At 44.0% G+C, this 22705-nt stretch overlaps 1 protein-coding gene across 1 annotated transcript in view; it reads left to right on the top strand.

Annotated features, from left to right (window-relative positions):
* Positions 1-7262: 7262 nt before the first annotated feature.
* Positions 7263-22705, top strand: part of LOC139535672 (plexin-A2-like) — a 54272-nt gene continuing 38829 nt past the window's right edge. Inside the window, exons 1-3 of the mRNA XM_071335344.1 lie at positions 7263-7716; positions 17154-18497; positions 19684-19866. Of these exons, the coding sequence (XP_071191445.1) occupies positions 17277-18497; positions 19684-19866 (1404 nt within the window). The 5' untranslated portion in view covers positions 7263-7716; positions 17154-17276. The remainder of the gene's footprint in view (positions 7717-17153; positions 18498-19683; positions 19867-22705) is intronic.

Raw genomic sequence — 22705 nt, 5'->3', positions numbered from 1 at the left:
GGGTTCCGGTGTGCTGGGACAGCACTGCCCCGACTCCTACTTCGGAGGCATCCACCTCGACGATGAAGGGGAGTGAGGGGTCTGGATGTGCCAGCACGGGAGCAGTGGTAAAGCGTGCCTTCAGCGTCTCGAACGCCCTCTCCGCCTCCGTCGTCCAACGAAGCCGCTGGCGACCTCCTCTCAGCAGGGAGGTAAGAGGCTCGACCACTGTGCTGAAGCCCCGGATGAACCTCCGGAAATAGTTGGCGAACCCCAGGAATCGCTGGACTGCTTTCACGAAGTTGGTGATGGGCCATGACCTGACTGCTCTGACGTGTTGCTCTTCCATTCTCCACTCCCTCCGTGGATATGAGGTAGCCCAAAAAGGACATGGACCGCTGGAAAAACAAACATTTTTCTTATTTAACATATACAGTTGAAGTTCGAAGTTTACATATACTTAGGTTGGAGTCATTAAAACTCGTTTTTCAACATCTCCACAAATTTCTTGTTAACAAACTATAGTTTTGGCAAGTCGGTTAGGACATCTACTTTCTGCACGACACAAGTAATTTTTCCAACAATTGTTTACAGACAGATTATTTCACTTATAATTCACTGTATCACAATTCCAGTGGGTCAGAAGTTTACATACACTAAGTTGACTGTGCCATTAAACAGCTTGTAAAATTCCAGAAAATTATGTCATGGCTTTAGAAGCTTCTGGAGCTTCTGGCTAATTTACATCATTTGAGTCAATTGGAGGTGTACCTGTGGATGTATTTCAAGGCCTGCATTCACACTCAGTGCCTCTTTGCTTGACATCATGGGAAAATCAAAAGAAATCAGCCAAGACCTCAGAAAAAAATTTGTAGACCTCCACAAGTCTGGTTCATCCTTGGGAGCAATTTCCAAATGCCTGAAGGTACCACGTTCACCTGTACAAACAATAGTATGCAATTATAAACACCATGGGACCACGCAGTCGTCATACCGCCCAGGAAGGAGACACGTTCTGTCTCCTAGAGTTGAACGTACTTTGATGCGAAAAGTGCAAATCAATCCCAGAACAACAGCAAAGGACCTTGTGAAGATACTGGAGGAAACAGGTACAAAAGTATCTATATCCACAGTAAAACGAGTCCTATATCGACATAAGCTGAAAGGCCACTCAGCAAGGAAGAAACCACTGCTCCAAAACTGACATAAAAAAGCTAGACTACGGTTTGCAACTGCACGTGGGGACAAAGATCGTACTTTTTGGAGAAATGTCCTCTGGTCTGATGAAACAAAAATAGAACTGTTAAGCCATAGTGACCATCGTTATGTTCGGATGAAAAAGGGGGAGGCTTGCAAGCTGAAGAACACCATCCCACCCGTGAAGCATGGGGGTGGGAGCATCATGTTGTGGGTGTGCTTTGCTGCAGGAGGGACTGGTGCACTTCACAAAATAGATGGCATTATGAGGTAGGAAAATGATGTGGATATATTGAAGCAACATCTCAAGACATCAGTCAGGAAGTTAAAGCTTGGTCACAAATGGGTCTTCCAAATAGAGAATTACCCCAAGCATACTTCCAAAGTTGTGGCAAAATGGCTTAGGGACAACAAAGTCAAGGTATTGGAGTGGCCATCACAAAGCCCTGACCTCAATCCTATAGAAAATTTGTGGGCAGAACTGAAAAAGCATGTGCGAGCAAGGAGGCCTACAAACCTGACTCAGTTACACCAGTTCTTTCAGGAATAATGGGCCAAAATTCACCCAACTTATTGTGGGAAGCTTGTGGAAGGCTACCCGAAACGTTTGAACCAAGTGAAACAATTTAAAGGCAATGCTACCAAATACTAATTGAGTGTATGTAAACTTCTGAGCCACTGGGAATGTGATGAAATAAATAAAAGCTGAAATAAATCATTCTCTCTACTATTATTCTGACATTTCACATTCTTAAATAAAGTGGTGATCCTAACTGACCTAAGACAGGGGATTTTTACTAGGATTAAATGTCAGGAATTGTGAAAAACTGAGTTTAAATGTATTTGGCTAAGGTGTATGTAAACTTCCGACTTCAACTGTAGATGATGCTCTAACAGTCTTCCCAGCACAGACCTAGCCAACGAGACATGCTGGGTGTGGTCAGCAGAATAGACCGAAATGTTGTTATATAAACCACAAGGCCCCATCCCAGCATGTCCCGGAACACTTCGTTCATAAAGGATTGGAGGACTGAAGGAGCATTAGATGATTGTTGGGATGCGGGGTAAAGGATAGCTGAACTCAACAGTGGCTTTATTCCGTTTTCGATAGTCAATGCAGGAGCGCAGTGCCCCATTTTTCTTCTTAACAAAAATAATTTTGAGGAGCCTGGTGACATAGAGGCGGCTGATAAAACCCTGCTGGAGGCTCTCCTGTACGTAGTTCTCCATGGCCTCGATCTCCGCATAGGCGAGGGGGTAGACATGTCCTCTCGGGAGGGCTGCGTCAGACAGCAGGTCAATGGCACAGTCCCAGGGGCGATGAGGAGGCAGGCGTGTAGCCTGGGTCTTAGAGTAAACTCAGTGCAGATCCTGGTATTCCTCTGGTAAATCCCCTTGAGGGGCGTGGTCCGAACTTTCCACCATAGTGCTGTTGACAGACACCGCGAGACACCTCCCCTGGGTTGGAGCAGGGGAATTCCCTGGCTTGTCACCTCCTCGCCTATTAGTGAATAGAGGGCAGGTTGGGGAGAAATTACAATTTTCTCCACAGTAGGAGCAGAGGCCCAGATTCCTCCTTCTCCTACACGCTGCCTCGGGCAGGTCTTCGTCTGGACCTCAGGAGGTTGTCCAACCGGATCGCCATGCTGATGAGCTGGCCGAGTGACAGGTTGTCATCCCGGCAGGTTAACTCCATCTGTACCTCCTCCCGCAGTCCGCTGCGGAAAACGGTGACCAAAGCCGACTCGTTCCATTCGGTGGAGACCGCGATGGTCAGAAACACCAGGGTGAATTCCGAGGCAGTCCTAGATCCCTGGCGTAGTCAGAGTAGGTGCTCACCCCCCTCTCAGCCCTCCAAACACTGAGCGGAAGAGGAGGGTGAAGCGCTCGTAGGACTCGACCTCGGGTCCTCCTCTTTCCTAGTCAAGTGCCCGTCCAGTCAGTGCCGAGATGATGGTGGCAACCCTGTCTCTCCCGGAGACAGCCTCGGCGTAGCGAGCGAGGTACAGGTCGCATTGCAGAAGAAATTCCTTGCATCTCGCTGGAGTGCCGTCAAAGCGCTCCGGGAGGGACAGGGGTATTCCGCAGACCGGCTCAGATGGGACGGAGGCAGGTAGTGGTGGTGTGGGGGCTGGTGCCAGAACCGGTGCTGGAGACTGAGGGGACTGCACATGCCCCTCCAAACGCAGGATGGTTGCCAGTAAGCTGTCCATGGCGCTGCCGAGTCAGGAGAGACAGTCCTTGTGATGCTGGATTGTCCCTACGATGGTCGCCAGCTCGGCCTTTCCCGTTGTCTCCATTAGATGGGTTGATTATTCTGTCACATTGTATAATGATAGGAGACAGGCGCAGGAATACGAAATAGTTTTTTACATTTCTCTTCCCAAAATAGAGTACATCATGAACATGACGGGGATGAATCACAAAACAAACAAGTATATATATAACACAGGGCTGTAACCCAAACAAAGCGCTAGGTGTAAACCTCTAATAAATACACGGGATGAGACCCGTAATAACAAGTGCACACTAACACGCTAACACGAAAGCCGTACAGGTACTCACAAGACCAACAGACATGGAACAATAATCAACAAGGACAATGGGGAACAGAGGGCACATATATACACATACTAGGGGGAATGGGAACCAGGTGTGCATAATGAGACAAGACAGTCCGGGGTTGGTGGTAATGATCCAATTCAGTGACGCCTAGAAGGGCGGTGACGTAGACCTCGAGCTGGTGAATGGAATGAGCAGCAGTACCGGGGGAATCCGTGACATGGGGGTAGTAACATGAAGATGGATTAGATGCTGGATCCTAAAATACCTTACTACTGCAGGTAGAGTATGTTTCCCACAAAGTGTCGATAATCTTGAGAATGTCTTATTCTCAAGCTGCAGTTTTCTTAGTAGTCATTATTTACGTGATAAAGCCCGATAAGCCGGTGTTTGGAGGATATATTGGCATGGGTTTGTCTCGGTCCGGCAAACCGTGCAAATGTGTCCTCTAAACACCGGCTTTGAGGGCATTATCACTTTTATTTAACGGGTTACCAACCATTCAAATAATGATTGACATATTTTAATTAAAAACTTTATTTTTATGAATTTATTCATACTTTTTCATCCATATATCCATAAAAATTATGCCAGTTGATTCATGATTTCGACTGGATGAGAAAGGTTGCCTGCCTGTCTGTCTCGTCCCGACTCCCGACATGTTCATTACTATGGGACAGCTGGAGATTGAATTTGAATATCGAAACAATGTTGCAAATGTCGGAGAGACAGACAGCAAAGTTTATACAAATCTCTGCTGTTGAAAACTAAATGTTAGTCTAAAAGAAATGTGAGATAATATAGATGCTTTTTATATGTCTAGATGCTTTTTATAGTGGAGATCAAGTTTATAACTGCCCTGGCTGGGCTGATGAGACAGTGGATTGTGCAGTCAGATGGAACAGAGTATATAGGCATTATAACGTCATAGATTTAGCTGGTGGTAACTTGTGTAATAGACACTGGCAGGAATGCGCTTTTAACCAATCAGCATTCAGGATTAGACCCATTCGTTGTAAAAAAAAGTTTATACATACGTATGTATACGCTGGATACAGTGCATTATTACCATAGTTCAGGTTCTCTCTGATGTGGTAAGCTCTTCGTGTTCACAAGGCAGCTTCATGAATATTTAAATGTCATATGTAGCTGTAAATAATGCAAACAAATAAAAACACAGTACACATTTACTAGGCAGCCAACAGTAAAAAGCTGTGTCCCCTTAAGGTACAGGTAACTGCCAAAATAAAGAAAACACTTAAATGAGCGATACAAAGTATATTGAAAGCAGGTTCTTCCACAGAGGTGTGGTTCCTGAGTTAATTAAGCAATTATCATCTCATCATGTTTATGACAGTTGCCCATTATTTTGGCTACAAGAAGAGATCTCAGTGACTTTGAAAGAGGGGTCTCAAAGTAGCATAGGGGGTTTAAAAGTGTGTGTGTGTCTCAGTCGCCAGATCTCAACCAAATTGAACACTTACGGGAGATTCTGGAGTGATGCCCTAAACAGCGTTTTCCACCACCATCAACAAAACCCCAAGGGATGTAATTTCTCATGGAAGAATGGTTTTGCATCCCTCCAGTAGCATCCCAGACACTTGTAGAATCTATGCCAAGGTACATTGAAGCTGTTCTGGTGGCTCGTGGTGGCCCATGCCCTATTAAAACACTTTCTTGGTGTTTCCTTTATTTTGGCAGTTACCTGTAATTGCCTTCACTATGACCGCAGTACAATTATTTTCAAACATGGCAGTACAGTACAGCTTCCTGCTTGGTACATACATTTCATTAGGTTATCAAGTTTATTAAAGTAGATTACTTTTCAAGTAAGTCTCAGTATGTTTGAGTGACCATAGATAATTGTTTTCCAGCTGTTTTCCAGTTTTCCAAGATTCAAGTATAATTTTTATAAATGTCTTGTTATATTCCTAAAATGATGGATGTGAAGTGAACAAAGTATGAAACTAATTCAGTGTGTTGGTTTAGCAGTCCTCTTAGTCTTGTTCATTTTATCAGCTCAGGTTTTTCTTGTTATTATCCATCTGTTATGACAGCTTGATTGAGCAGCCAGTCAGTTCAATACAATTCCATTGTACCCCCTTCGCTTTTCTCTTTTATGATAATATATTTCCATGCAGTAGATTGCATCTAGCTGTTCAATTCTGTCACTACACGTGAATGGGGTCATAAGCAAAGACATCTGAACAATGCTTTGTATGGTGGACACATAATAACAGTATTAATGACCAACATGATCACTTTGCTGGGCAACTGAATTACAAACCATGATGAAAATGCAAGATGTACTGCTTGTTGTCCATGTTTTTCCCCTTTGAATTCAAAGACCTCTCACATCACCATGATGGGTTTTTGATACAACAATGGAATATTCAGACACAATGACTAAAATAACTCAAGTACCAGTCCTGTCCAGCTCATATTCACATGTTATATTAAACAGGCAGACAGTACACAATTGATGCGGTTGAATTTGATTATTATTATTCTCTCTATTCCCTACATTCACTCTCTTGTTACTCTGCCAACCAGCTTTGTACTGAATAACTCGTTATATGTTCAACTCCTTCCTGTTCTGAAACCTTTGTGTTTTTAGAGTGCTCTGGCTGTCTGTTTTTCTCTGTGTAATTGGGGCTCTTGGCTAGTTCACCTGGAGTGGGCCAGTGGGGGAGTACCTGCCATCTGTACTGCTGTGGGGGAGCCCAGCCAGCCCACCGGCCACCTAGGGGCCGCTCAGCACCACCACGAGGGTCTGACATCTCTATCGTCAACCGCTGGGTAATGAGGGCCAGACAGCTGGCCGACTGACAGGCTCTGCTACTGCCTCAAGGAAAACTGTCCGAAAGGCATTCTGAGCTTTTCAGCAATGTAAGCAGTTCTCTGGTCAAGACACTCTGGGTTTGACTTTGAAGTGTATACAATGGCACCCACTGCCTGTTTATTATTTAAACCATGGTTGATTTTACCTCAAAATGTGACCTTATTCTGTATTTGATTAATATTGTTCGGTTATGTCCTCTCCCAGGCTGTGTCTATAGCAGAATAACTCCACAAGAAATGTTATCTTATTCACAAAATTGCCTCTGAGGGTAGTTTATGTACAATTTCAAATGAGATATTCTGGATGCTCTCTACTAGTCTGATTAGAAGCAAGGAGAAAGAGTACATTGAACAAGTGTGGTTGCAGCAATGAACCTACAGATGTCAGTGTTTTAAAGGGAAATGTGACATTTACATCTCCATATAGAGAATGCAGTAAAAACATATATATTCGAACTTGCTCTGATATTAAAATAATTCACACACCCCTCCCCTCCAGTTTATCCTCGATAGACACACTTGAGAACAAGAAACAAAGAAATATGAAATGTATTGATTGATACTGTAATTGCAGTCTTTCTAGCTTTTGTCACTATACGCATGAAGTAAAACACACAATACAACTGAGCACAGTATGTGAATGTGAGAGCATCAGATGACTCGGTCGTGTGGACAGACTTGTCGATGAAGCCAACGCTCACTGTCTACGAAAAAATATTGCACTGAGCCCTCGCGAAAGGATGACGCGAGGGAGGTTTGGTTTAATCCGCACACACTGTACGTGAGATGAAAGTTAACTGATGAGAGTCCTGTCTTGAAGCCTACCACCGGCATTCAAACACCGAATGGAAACGTGAAGAGTCTTTTGAAATGTGCAATTGGGGTTGCGAGTTTAGAAAACACGTAGGCTAAATGTCCATTGATCAAATGAGAGAACTGTTTCAGCGTGATACATGAGAATCAAAATTGTCGCATCCTCAACGTTTTTTTCTCGGTATATGGACATTGCGCGCATCACAGCTGACTGTGCCATTGTGGGGCATTTTCCAACCCCAAAGGAAGGACACTGAATTCAGCAGATCCTTTATTCATTCAACACACTAGACACATCATGACTGAGACTTTCTACTGCTCAAGGTGAGTACCATACTAAGATTGATAATTGCAACCCATGAGGACGAAATTGCAAAGTTGTGTTACTTTACGCGACCAGGGCGCATTGAAATGACAAGCGCGCGTCCAAAATAAATGAGCTACCGGTACATTCTTATTGTTCGAAATGTATTTACATACCGGTATATTATTTCAGGGTGTAGGCTATTCAAATGGTAACAATTCCGTAGATGTCATGTTGAATTGAATTATAGGCTACTGTGATATCATCTCGTTTTCCCAGACAGTGAGCAGCTGATGGGCACAAAACGCATGCAACACGCATATGCTTCATGACTTATTTATATGGATATAAAGTATCTGACTATTTGGAATATCTCAGATTCTGATAAATTCTCTATGGAGTCGCTCTTTAGTGGTACTGCACAATCATGGACAGATTTCTCTATAGAGGCATCATCTGGTATGATCATGAGAACACCAAGATAAGACCTCTGTGGGAAATGGGTTTTTGAGGCAGGCACTTTACTTGATTGCCAACTGTCAGGGATTCTGGGTTTAGGCAGCAGCAGCACACACAACCTAAATATCCTTTCATGAGACATCATTGTAAATACGAATTTGTTCTTAACTGACTTGCCTAGTTAAATAAAGGTTAAATACAAATAAATAAAATCATCATAATCATCATCATCCTTAATGGGCGTACATCAAAATGTGCATTCTCATAGAGATAAAGGCATCAGGTACCTCCAAACCAGCTGTGGAGAGAGTTATCTGATCCTGTTGAGAGGTGTTTGGCCATTATCTGTAGTTGTATGTTGTTTACTGTAGCTTCGGTACACATACGGTGCACAGCCTTGGCACAGGAGTGAGAGCAGAATCTATTGGGTTGATGGAGACAAAGTGCAAAGCGGAGAAGAGCTGGAGCCTAAACAGCCAGAGTAGATGCAGCCGCAGTGCAAACTTCCACAATGATGTTTACCAAGCTCATCTCATCTTTGTTCTGTGTGTGTGTATTTGGGAGAGGTATTGGATTTGGTGCCTTTTAGACTCTCCCAGTCAAGCAAACCAGATGGACCCAGGGCTCTCTGTGTTCCTGCTTATCTCACTGGCCAGTTGGACTGAATTTATTCAGATGGTCCCACCAGAGCTATAAAGCTTCTCACAGAGAGGGATATTGGCCTCTCTCTGTTTGCTCACTAATGCCAGGCCGCTACTTTATCAGTTGCTTGCTAAATTTAGAATTTAAATGGGTCTTTATTTTTGTTCATTTTTTATTGCTACACTGTAATATAATGAGATTGCATTTTCCTTTGGAGGTGACTCAGAATTGCTTCCATTACTGTATTTCTCTATATATTTATTTGCAAGTGCCAATGGCAAACAGAGTGCTATTTTGCTGCAGCACAACTTTCTGTAATGTATTGATTAAATTAGACTTTCTGTAATGTATTGATTAAATTAGACTTTCTGTAATGTATTGATTAAATTAGACTTTCTGTAATGTATTGATTAAATTAGACTTTCTGTAATCTACTGATTAGATAATATGTAATATCTGTCATGGACTCTCGTTTTCATCGCCTTTCATCAGTCATGAGTTCCCTTCATATCTTTAGATTCAATGTTGCAGCACTGCCTAGTGTGTTCTTTACCGAGGTGTCATGATCCCCCTTTGGGAAGGATTATTGATTTAAACAAAGAATATAGATAAAAGAATGCAGTTCACTCACATATGAGATATATTTAGCGTGGAGTGATAGCCTGATCAAATGTTGACATTATATAGCTATGGTTGTTGTGTGATCAAAACATCATCAGGAGCAATGTGGGTCAGCGGCAATGCCCTGTACTCTAGTTGCAGTAGTAAGTCAGGCAAATTAGTGTATGTAAAACAATTACACGGTGTGTGACTGCACAGCAGCTCACTACCCAGAGCTGGAAACTCCCCCGTTGCCCACGGAGACACTGATTAAACACAACTTCTTAGATGCTACAGCCTGAGGAGAAGAGCATATGTGAAAGAGGGAGCGTCACAAAGAAAGGCAGGGAGAGAGAGTATGAGAGTAAGAAAGATAAATAAAATCCCCCAAATGAACAAACATTTCTTGTAGCTGTTGTGCTCCCTCTTCTCTTCTCTCCTCAGTCCTCCCTCAAGCACCTGTTTATTTAGAGCCTGAGCCAACATTGAGGTAAAACGACTGCACATGTATATTCAAAGTAGTGGAGAGTGTGGGAGGAGAGATACAGTTGGAGGGAAACAGGGAGCTCACCTGCCATATGGTTCCTTTGGCAGTACACTGCATGCAGGGATTGCTATCTTGCAATATGGCACAATGCCTCCAGATTGTTATCACTATTGTCAATGTAAATGCTGCTGTCACAGTGCTATTGTATTGGATGATCTCCTACAGGCTACTTCCATGTTGATTTGTAATCTCTGGCACTTTGTGATGGCATTGTGCCAGTGTAAATGGGTGAGCCTTTTAGATATTAAGTGAGACACACTGATGAATTAGTGAGAGAACGAGACCAATGACGGGACATTGAATAGATGAGCAGGGTTGAGAACTAAGAGATAAGAGCAGAGATAAAGAGATATACAGGACTCTAGGAGGGAATTTGACAGTGTCAGACATGTAATGTGAGGAGGAAGCAATTCCGTATATAGGGGAACGTGATTTGTGCAGCAAAGTCAGTCTCAATGCTTTTATTCCCTGTACCATGCCCTTGACTCAGGCATTAGTGCAGCGTTTCAAGGTAGGGGCAGGATGGACCCTCCAGACCATGGGAAGAAGCTAGGCTGATGCTTTTATTTGCAGAGCTCTGTGTGTGAGCCACCTGCTTGGCCTTATTTACACTTAGGATTAAATCTAGAATGGGGGCTGCCGGTGCACCGGAGACTCCAGAGAAGAAGTTGTGAATAGTAGACAGCATGAATTGTCTCTCCTCCTCTTCCCTGTTTGCTGTGTTTCTCTCTGGGCTTCCAGCAATTTTTGTCAGCAGTGAAGGTAGCAGATGCTCTGTAAATCTTTGATCGTAATTATTCGTGCCAGCTACCTCCATCATTGGCGTCCTCCTCCCTACACAGCCATATGGGCCAGTTGAGGGAAACTGAGGAAACATACAGGCTTGGTCTGAATCAGTTATTATTGGCTTTGTGTGCATGTCCATATAAGGGTGTGTGTGCATGTGTGAATTTGCGCTTCATGTGTTTCGTTCTATTGTGGATGTTATTTCCTCCTCATATGCTGTACTCTGTACTTGGAAGCCTACTTTGTATATGGAAGTCTACTGTCTATCAGTTGAGAGAGCAACATCTGCACTGCTATGTTTAACTTTTCTATCCTGAAGGATTGATGCCAACAAACCTTACACAGTATAGCAGACTATACAGTCATACCTGATCTACAGGGACAGTTACAATAACTGTAGGATGTCGTAAGCAATACCAAAAAATGAACTCATGGCAGAAACGGACTGTCATATTGTACCAGCACAAAACTGTCTGAGTATCTAGCTGAGGGAACACATCCAAACAGAACTCTATAGTTGTTCCTTGTCCCTGTCCCAATCACACTGGAGAAGAGAGCTTGTATTTCCCTGGCCTTATTCCACATTCCCATCAGCTGTTATGCCAACAGTGCACTCGTAGCCTTACTCTTCCCCTTGTTCTTTTTCTAGTCACTACCAATGGGCGTGTCGTAGCAGCGTACAGACGTGCTCTGGCTACAGCAGAACATAGTGGGTCTCTGTCTTTCACTGAATGCTGAATTATAGAAGACCTGGTATTGAACTTGGGCTGCACAGGTCACTTTGACTTTCCCCTTTGATTGTTATCATACAGTACATACAACATGAGCACTCCCTGATTCAAAAGCCTGTTTCAAGTCACCATTAGCCAGTAGAGATCTACAGTGAAAGGTACGGAAGACAGAGCCCAGGGAAGTTAATTTATGAATGAATCTGACTATGGCAATATTGGGATGCTCTATATTTCCATACGGACCCAGAATTCTGCAGTGTTGCAGAAATGTCTATTTTATCGCTGTGCAAAATGCCATGCATTGTCAGAGGTCACTGATTGTGTTTTGGCAATATGCTTGAAGAGATTCCTTTCCCCAACCTTGGTTCACCACCCTGTGGTTTTTATGAGCATAACATTCTAGATTGATAGAGTGCTGTTTTATGGTTCCCCATAGACGTCCTCTGCTACCCTGCCATCATTCTTAATGCTTGGTCTCTAAAGCTAGCAATCTGAGAATTGTTCACTGAACAACACAATTGATATAAAAATGATTTTATGTGTTAACAAACAATCCAACAAACTATGTTATCAAATACAATTATGAACAGCCTGAATTTATTTGAAGAGGGATATGGTCACTAAATGGTAGAATTCACTGCTTGTATGCCTATCCAATAATCACAGTATTGAGTGGTTTAAATGAACATCCATGTGTCATTATAGCCATTTTAGAGCTGAATGTGGGTTTGTAAGAAGACCAATAAAAGCAGAATCTATAGCCCCGGGCCTGGCCCTCCAATGAGACCACAAATAAGACACGGAGGAGTGATCACAAAACATTTATTTTACCATAAACCCCACAGGTCCCATGTGATTAAATCTGACATTCGTTTAAAAGTCATCGTTAACAAAGACGGCATTTTCATGTCCTAATTCCTCTTCCGCTCACTGTAGGTACCAGTGTCAGCCTCCGGCTCTGGCTCGCTCTCCCCCCATCTCCACCACGTATGACCTACTTCTGCCTCCGCATCATTGTAAACAGATCTACTAATTGCTTTCATTTATTCATTTGGAAGTCAAGTTCTGTTGGGGCTGGCGCCCTCCCAGTTCATTCATGTGTGACGTGTACAATTCTCCCCTCCCCCCATGACTCATCCACATGGATTTGTGGCAGACACCACGGCAAAGGTATCCCATCAGGCTTTGTGATTTAGCCAATGATTAAATGAGTGCCATTTTGAGTGTGAGACATTTTTGCAGTGTCCCATTGTGACTAACCTAGAAGTGTGGCACATGACAATATACCGAACAGAATGCATTGACAAGCTCTAGAAGGAATGAAGATATCTTTATGGGTATATGGCTTTGTAAAGTTTTTGTCAACGCCCCTGATATTCCACCCTAAAACCTAGAAGTGGGGAACATTGATGTTGAGCAATTCTCTGGAGGCAGTGCAGGTTTGATATGACCAGATCACATACCGATTTTAATTTGATCACTCTTTTGTTTGTCCTTGTTGCTAAAATATGCAGAGTTTCGTGATTTACATAACATACTTTTAAATAACATACTTTTCATGTAGCCTACCTTTGACCAGCTAATAGCCTAACCATCGACCAAGCAACATTAAGGCCTAAACCTGTTCAAATCCTGTTGCTGCAGGATCATTTTGCTGTGAAAATATTGGTCAAATGAAGATTCTATATTTGTACACTCCTGTCCCTGTGCCTCCAACCTGTGTTATTACTCTGTTTTGTCCAGCCTGATCAGACTAGGCCACAAGACACACAATTTTCATCACATCTGATGTAATAACACAACGCTATTGTTGACTCAGTGTGAGAACATTGTGTCTGTCCTGCAGCCTGAAAGATGGTGTCAGAGTCTGTCTGATTCCAATCTTCTCACATGTTATCAGCCTGTGCCCAGCAGGAGCCTCAAAGGCTGCTGCAAATGGAACGCATCACACATAATAAGACACTGCAGAGTTTATGCCAGAATGTCACCCCAAAGCATGCTGAAAACATAGGCACAGCCCTGTGGATCTTGGTGGGGGTCTTAAGGTCAAATAAAAAATGGTGGCATGAAATTTTGACTCAGATTGGTGCCCGCCACCGTAGCCAGAGGCCTGAGCATGTTCTTCTATGAGTTTGTGTGAATGAGTCACGTCTGGGGCTGAGGCTGGGGTTGGCAGGAGCGTATCTGACTGACGAGGCAGTGTATTCAGCAGGGAGGGCTGCAGCCAGCAAGATGCTGTCTCTATAATCTATGGTAAACAGAGCAGCATTACTGCACACCTCAGACGAGACTGAATCGAGAAGAAAATAAATAGATAGGCTGCTGTTGCTTCCTGCTTCTCGCCCACCTTGTTATGTTTAACTTGATCTTCACAACACTGAATTAACCTCTGTAGGTCTCTGTATTGCGGAACTAAAATTGAGGGATTACCTATCATTTTGCACAGAGACAGGCACAACACTTGAGGCGCAACTAACATCTTAAAGCAAATTATGTTGAGGTTCATAACACTGAAGTTTGTCATATGATTTTGGATTGGAATGATTTAGAATAAAATATTGGATTTCCCAAACCACTGAACACAGCAACTCAAGGTGGTCTCCCATGATATTGTAAACTGGGAGCTTAATATAGAGTTTGAAATGGGGTGTACTCCTGGGGGGATAAAAATGATTAGTGACAATCCATTTGCTTGCGGAACCTGTTAATGGAATTCACTCTCTGCATGTACAACAATTAAATGCTGCATAGAGACAAACCAGATTGCCCTGAAGCCATCATAAAACAGAGCTACGACTCACACCTGTGTGTGAATCCTGTAGCAGGGCCCAGCGACTCACTAGGCTAAGGCTATTCATTATATTTCACTACAAAGACCAACTGAATACAGTATGTTATTATATCAGAATAGAAACTAGATCAGGAAAGTCTCAGAGTTAGGGTTCCAAAATTTCAATCAATTCCCTGGTTTTCCAGAAAATCTGGAATTTTCCAACCCTGTTCAGAGTGTACATCATGCAGATGTGAGAAAGGCATCGTCAGGAGTTAGCATCTCTTGCTCTCCCTCCCAGGGGCCACAGGATTGAACTGTTATGTGGATCCTGCACAGTACAACCTGCCAGGGCAATGACACATTTTCTTTTTTATCTGGATATAGAGAGTTTTGACATTTTCCTTCTAACATCCAGCCTTAAATTTGTAGCTGACATGTATTACATCCAAATAACTGCACGATGACAGGATGACAACATAACAGGGCAGCAATGCCGGTGACAGTATGTACATAGTGCATAAAACATTAAGAACACCTTCCTAATATTGAGTTGTGCCCCCGACCCCATTTTGCCCTCAGAACAGCCTTAATTTGTTGGGACATGGATATCTCCAAGGTGTCTAAAGCGTTCCACAGGGATGCTGGCCAATGTTGACTACAATGCTTACCAAAGTTGTGTCAAGATGGCTGGATGTTCTTTCGGTGGTGGACCATTCTTGATACACATGGGAAACTGTTGAACCGGAAAAACCCAGCAGCGTTGCAGTTCTTGACACAAACCAGTGCACATGGCACCTACTACCATACCTCATTCAAAGATACTTACATTCTTTGTCTTGCCCATTGACCCTCTGAATGGCACACATACACAATCCATGTCGCAATTGTCTCAAGGCTTAAAAATTGGATTTGGATTTAACAATTGACAAGGGATTCTCCTGGATTCACCTGGATCACCTGGATTCACCTGGTCAGTCTTTGGCATGGAAAGAGCAGGTGTGCCTAATGTTTTGTACACCCAGTGTATAATTGTCATCAGTTTGAGAGTGAGTATATAATTGGATATATGTTGTATGTTGTAGAGAACAGGGAGAGAATACACAGTGTCTGCCTGCCAAAGGGACAAGAGGAAACAGGGACACTCCAGTGATTTCCCCCCTGACGTCTTTGAGGCAGGGACAGATGGAGAGGAGATGCTGGAGTGGAGCTGGAGAAAACCCAGACACCACCGTGTCAGTACTCCAGTTCTGTCTGTCCTCTCCATCCCTGGCTCCTACACAACACACCCTGCCGGACACCCTGTTATTAGTTAGCAATAGAGTGTAGCCATGGCCACTGCTGTTCACTGCGAGGACACAAATGACAATTTTTATTTAAACTTTATTCTAAACAGGAAGTTTCATTGAGGTAAATTATCTTTTTTCCTATCTTAAGGGGACCTGGTACAGAGAAGGCAATTGTCTCCTAGCTAAAGGCTTTGAGCTGGTCAGAGGCTTCCGTACCATTCCACTGGGAAGTTAAATGTTTTGTGAAGCAGTGAGGCTACAGTAGAGAGCTATTGGTCTGGCATCAGACAGGACAGAGCATGTGGCGTGTGGCGGCTCCACAGCCTTTAGAGAGACAGCTTGGCTAAGTCTCTAGAGCTGCTGGGACTCAGACAAAAGAAGCGGGTGCACGCAGATGTGGGCTCCTAATTTACAGTCCTCTCCTCCTCGCATGGCACTTTTATTACTACTATAATGGACTGGGATGAAGTGAGTGCATGTATGAAGCCAACAATTCTACCTCATTGTGATCAATGTTCCCTACCATAGATTAATAAGGACTCATATAAAAAAGGTAAAAGTGCAATTTGTTCTCCAGGTCCAAATTTACTAACAAGGTCATCTCATCGGTGTGAGAATTTTTTTTATTTAGACAGATGCAAACTCAAAGCATACAGCACATGATGAATAGATTGTGAAAAGAAAGAAAGTCATGAATAAAGATTTTTTTTTACAAGGCTTTCACTCTCCTTTCTCTAATCCACTCATCCATCCACTCATCCATCCATCCATCCATCCATCCATTCCATGTAGTATTCTAGGGGCATTGTTTGTCCCCTGGTTGAAGTAAAATATGCTAATGAAGTTAAAAGGGGAAATGAAAGGGTTGATGCTGTCCGACTCTGAATCCTTAATGATTCACCGCCAAAAGGCCTGATTAATTTAGGAATGTCAGCCGTCCTGGAAAGAGTGATTAATTCCTGGAGGATTTAACCATTTAGGAGAACAAGAGGGAGGGAAGGAAAGAAAACAGGCAGCTGGAAATATGTAAGCATAATTAATACATTTGGATCCTATTTAATTCGCTGTCTAAACAGTATGTAAAGCACAGAGTCACTTTTTGTCACTGCTTTGTTGAAGTAATAGGCTACAGACCTCCCTGGTCGTCACAGAGAGATAATGAGCCCCTGCAGATAGGGAAAGCAGAGAGACCTCTCCTGCTAATCTAGCACTCTGTATTGATTGCAATGGGGATGGAGATCTACACTGCTCATGTGAAGTGATTACTGGAATTACATGTTCTGTTGATGTATGTTGTGTCTGAGAAAGCAGAGTGGGAGAGAACAACAATGGTGAAACCATTTCAAGATGGTATTTATCAGTGTGATTTTGTTCTGTCTCTGGCCTGTATCTCTTCTTAGCCCTGTCTTTTATAATGGAAAACACTTGTTAAAATGTCAACCTTGTAAAATTGGAGGGAGGTTATTCATATATGTATTTGAACCAAAACCTTATATGAATAAAACCCTATTTTATGAGTCCTTGCTAAAGATTTATGAAATGTTTATTATAACGCCTTTGATTTGTTTCTAAATCATTCAAAGTATTCTAGGTCATCTCAAGTCTAAAACAAACCATTTATTTTCTCTTTCAGGATAATGTGAAGACCATTGTTGCGGATATCAACTAGAGTGCAGCCTAACTGAGAACAGTCTTATTCATTCCTGCCCTACAGCACTAGACATTTAGTCTGGACTTGCCATCTCTTAGAAGTCCTATGGGGATGGGGACGTGTTTGGATATAGGATGCATTTACAGCGGAGGTACTAAGGGGCAGTCATGGTCCCTGACGTGGTGGCTGTTGGTCTTGATGCCCATCTCCCTAGCAATGTGCCAAGGCCAGTCCCAGTCCCTCAACACCTTCCAGTCAGAGAGAAGGGAATGGACCCTGAACCACCTGATTGTGCACAAGACCACTGGCGCTCTCTATGTTGGTGCTGTGAACCGGATCTACAAGCTATCTGCCAACCTGACCCTCCTGGTCTCCCATGACACAGGACCTGAGTACGACAACAAGGCCTGCTACCCTCCTCTTATAGTGCAGCCCTGCTCTGAGCCCCTGGCCTCCACTGACAACATCAACAAACTGTTGCTCATAGACTACTCCCACAACCGCCTGCTGGCCTGTGGCAGCCTCTACCAAGGCGTCTGTAAGCTAATGCGACAGGACGACCTGTTTATCCTGGTGGAGCCCACCCACAAGAAAGAGCACTACCTCTCCAGTGTCAACCAAACAGGCACCATGTATGGGGTCATTGTGCCCTCCTCGCAGGGCCAGGACGGCACCCTGTTCATCGGCACAGCCGTGGGTGGGAAGCAGGACTACTTCCCTACCATCTCCAGTCGTAAGCTGCCCCGTGACCCAGAGTCATCTGCCATGCTGGACTACGAGCTCCACACTGACTTTGTATCCTCTCTCATTAAGATCCCCTCTGACACGCTAGCTCTGGTCCCGCGGTTTGACATCTACTACATCTACGGCTTCGCCAGTGGGAACTTTGTCTACTTCCTGACCGTGCAGCCAGAAACCCCAGAGAATGGGATGCCTGCTGGCAGTTCCCCAGGTGACCTGTTCTACACAAGCCGCATCATACGCCTCTGCAAAGGGGACAAGAAGTTCCACTCTTATGTGTCTCTGCCAGTGGGCTGTGTACACAAGAGAGAGGAGTATCGACTCCTACAGGGCGCCCACCTGTCCAAGGCAGGGAAAGTACTGGCCAGGTCCCTCAACATCAGTGCCCAGGATGACGTCCTCTTTGCTGTGTTCACCAAGGGCCAGAAGCAGTACCACGAGCCCCTGGACAACTCAGCCCTGTGTATCTTTACCATACGAGACATTAACGCCCGCATCAAAGAGCGCCTGCAATCCTGCTACCAGGGAGAGGGCAACCTGGAACTACATTGGCTGCTGGGAAAGGATGTGCAGTGCACCAAGGCGGTAGGTACCTGTAGCTACCTGAAGAGGGCTTTGCAACCAGTCCCTTCATTAGCATCCAGCAAGCCAGGGGCTGACCAGCACTGGCTCCTCTGATGTGGCATACAGACACATTGTTCAGACAGTGAAGGTGACAGTTTAGATAATTGAATATTTAAAGCTTTTTGATTACCCCACAGCATTGATTACACCAACAGTAGCTGATAGGCCGAAAGGTAGCCGAAATCCAGTTAGAGTCCTTCAACGTTTTTATATTCCACAAGAGCAACAGAGAAGTAAGCGGGGGAGATTCATTTATAATTCTAATCAGAGGAGTTTTATATGCGGCTTTGATTCCATTCAGAGGTTTAGGCTCTCCCTGCGTGGCGCAGTGGTCAGAGCAGCACGCTTCTCTTCCGAGCATCATGAGTAAGCGCCAGTGCTGGGTCATTTATTTAAAACATTTTGGTGAGTGCAGAGGAAGGCGTTCTCAGGACCTTTTCAAACGTCCAAAATTGAAGTCAGCCTTCTCTCTCTCTCTATGTTTCTCTCTCTGTCTCTCTTTCTCTGTTAGTCAGTATGATAGGAGTATCTCAGAATTCAGAAAAACAGGTAACAAGGACATCCATCAAGGTTGTTATTCAGCAACTCTCACACAACCACACATTTCGCCAATAGTCACATACTGCCTCTTACCCCTATCATCACTGTTCCAGTGCAGAAGAAAGAAGAGATTCTCTCGAGAGGTGCAAGAAATAAAGTACAAATGTGTTGCCCTAAAAAGTGAGATTTCTATTCTGCCTGACAGGCCATTAGTGGAGGTTTGAGGTGGGTTGTGCTAGATGTACTGTAGCAGGACTGCTTAGCTTGTGAGCCTCTTTGATGCTAAATCAAAAGCTGACATCTCTGGGGCTGTGTGTTTGTGTGATGTCAGATCAAGCGATTTAAAATCACAGAAACCGGCACCAAATACATAGTGTTTTCATGTTTGCCAAGAGCAATTAAAATGATCAACAAACACACTCTCCTGGCATTGTTGACAAATTTACCAGCCCCAATATCTTTTGAAGTCGCTGCCTTGAATACCATGGTAATTGCGTGTAACAAATGTGAAGATTATTACAGTAGTCTTTTTGAGCTTTCTTACTCCTTCTCTTGCTCTCTGTCGTCTCACCCATCTCTCCCCGTCTTTCCCCATCCCTCTCTGCAGCCTGTGCCTATCGATGATCACTTCTGTGGGCTGGACATCAACCAGCCCCTTGGGGGCTCCCAGCTGGTATCTGGCCTGACTGTGTACACTGAGACCAGGGACAGGCTGACCTCGGTCATCTCTTACGTCTATAACGGCTACAGCGTGGCCTTCCTCGGCACCAGGAGTGGCAGACTGAAGAAGGTAAGCATGGGTAATACACTGACAGATATAGCAGGGGGATTCTTTCTCCACAGTCACGTACAGTAAGCAGCCAACAGTTAGAGACCAATGAGGGTTTATCAACAGGAAAAATAAATCAACAGCCAAGACTAGCAATATCATAGATTCTAGCCCCCTGGGTTTAATCGCTATGCAAGAGGCACAAAGCAATTTTGACAGTATTTCGTTTCTTCAAGAGTCTCTCTTGATTTAGGCCTCCCGAGTGGCGCAGCAGACCCTGGTTCATTCCCAGGCTGTGTCACAACTGACTGTGTTCAGGAGTCCCATAGGGTGGCGCACAATTGGCCCAGCGTCGTCCGGGTTAGGGGAGGGTTTGGCCAGGGGGGTAGACCGTCATTGTAAATACAAATTTGTTCTTAACTGACTTGCCTAGTTAAATAAAGGTTAAATAAAACATGTATATATAACTGTATTGACATAAATCAAGATAGGGGAAGATTATTGTATGGATGAATGGGAACATTGTGACATTAGCCAGTGGGCACAGTGTCACCCTGTCTGGCACACATGCAGGTGGACTTGGAGCAGAGGCTCACATAACTAGACAAGAACTCCTCTGCTTTCTCTTCCCTCCCTCTGTGTGTGTGTGTATGTGTGTCTCCACCTTGGGTCTATGTAAGGACAGGTTTTGTCATTACACTGACATGATGCAGACTCCATGGTTCCCCCATGGAACATCATGTCTGCACTCCTATTCCATCATTCCGAGTGGAAATGGGGCATGACAATAAATGCCATTAGGAGATCAGTCAGGCAACAATGCCATTGGAAAGGGCAGGCTCACTTGACATGTCTTTTATCAATGGATTAGATATGTCTGTATGTTTGTTGTTGGAGTGTGGTCTTCTTGGGTAATTTCCTTCTAGATTGGCTTCTGTTGTTCCATTGTCTAGCCTACTGTGTTTTCCTGGCTCAAACTCAACACCAATGCCGAGTATGCCAGTAATCCACCAGTGTATCACCAGTGACAGTAAGGCTCCATTCTAATAAGATTAAATAGTATAATGCACCTTTGTGTCAGCATGTTATGGCTTACTTTGACATAGTTATTGACTTACCAAGACGAGGGCATTGACCTCTGTAATATACAGTAGGTGTTGCATGGCAAAACACGAGAAGGACATGAATGCTTCCAATATTCTCCTCAGTGGTCAGCTATAATCACTTAGTGGTATTTCCTTTGGATTAATATGATAAGCACACAGCTCTCACGAATGATCTTAAGTGCAGATACTGCATTCATTATAGCTTTTTGAGAACTGACCAAGTGAGGACACTTTCCAATGTGTATGTACTAAATTACTTGAGCTTTTCAAAGACAGCTTCAGAACGGAAAGGAAATATTTGGTAATTGAAGTGATTAGTGGAGAATCTCAGACAGGAAGATGGGGACTGGCAATGAAGGTGTGTTTGAGTCTCTATTGAAAAGATTTTCATAACGGCATGCTTTGAACAGTAGCCTCAGTAAAGATATCTTCACAGCAGATAGACAGTTCACCACAAATTAAGTTCTAAATAGCAAGAGACAACATTCATGTTTAGATCCACAACATCTCAAATACAAAAAAAAGATTATAATAATAATAGAAAATATATATATAGTAACACAAGGAATAAATACACAATGAGCAATGATAGCTTGGCTATGTACATGGGGTGGCAGTACTTTGTCAATGTGCAGGGGTACGAGGTAATTGAGGTAGATATGTACATATAGGTAGAGGTAAAGTGACTAGGCAACAGGATAGATAATAGACAGTAGCAGCAGTGCATGTGGTGAGTGTGGAAGTGTGTGTGTGTGTGTGTGGAGAATGTGTGCCTGTGTGTACATGTAATGTGTGAGTGAGTGTGTGTGTATGTGTTGGAGTGTCAGTGTCAGTATGTGTGAGTGTGTGGAGAGAGTCCAGTGTGTGTGTATGTATTGGAGTGTCAGTGTCAGTATGTGTGAGTGTGTGGGGAGAGTCCAGTGTGTGTGTATGTATTGGAGTGTCAGTGTAAGTATGTGTGAGTGTGTGGGGAGAGTCCAGTGTGTGTGCATAGAGTCAAAAAGAATCAATGCAGATAGTCTGGGTAGCTATTTGGTTAACTACACACTAACTATTTAGCAGTCTTATGGCTTGGGGGTAGAAGCTGTTCAAGAGCCTTTTGGTCCCAGACTTAGCGCTCCGGTACTGTTTGCCGTGTGGTAGCAGAGAGAACAGTCTATAACTTGAGTGGCTGGAATCTTTGACAATTTTTAGGGCCTTCCTCTGACACCGCCTGGTATAGAGGTCCTGGATGGCAGGAAGCTTGGCCCCAGTGATGTACTGGGCCGTACGCGCTACCATCTCTAGTGCCTTGCGGTCGGATGCCGAGCAGTTGCCATACCAAGCGGTGATGCAGACAGTCAGGATGCTCTCAATGCAGCTGTAGATCTTTTTGAGGATCTGAGGGCCCATGCCATATCTTTTCAGCCTCCTGAGGGTGAAGAAGCGTTGTCGTGCACTCTTCACGACTATGTTGGTGTGTTTGGACCATACTGGCTTGCTTCTGAATCTAAGCAGGGTTGGTCCTGGTCAGTCCCTGGATGGGAGACCAGATGCTGCTGGAAGTGGTGTTGGAGGGCCAGTAGGAGGCACCCTTTCCTCTGGTCTAAAAACATTATCCCAATGCCCCAGGGCAGTGATTGGGGACATTGGCCTGTGTAGGGTGATGTCTTTCGGATGGGACGTTAAATGGATGTCCTGACTCTCTGTGGTCACTAAAGATCCCATGGCACTTATTGTAAGAGCAGGGGTGTTAACCCTGGTGTCCTGGCTAA

This window comes from Salvelinus alpinus, chromosome 12 (assembly GCF_045679555.1).
Source record: "Salvelinus alpinus chromosome 12, SLU_Salpinus.1, whole genome shotgun sequence".
Taxonomy (NCBI): Eukaryota; Metazoa; Chordata; class Actinopteri; order Salmoniformes; family Salmonidae; genus Salvelinus; species Salvelinus alpinus.
This window is presented reverse-complemented; position numbering and strand designations above follow the sequence as displayed.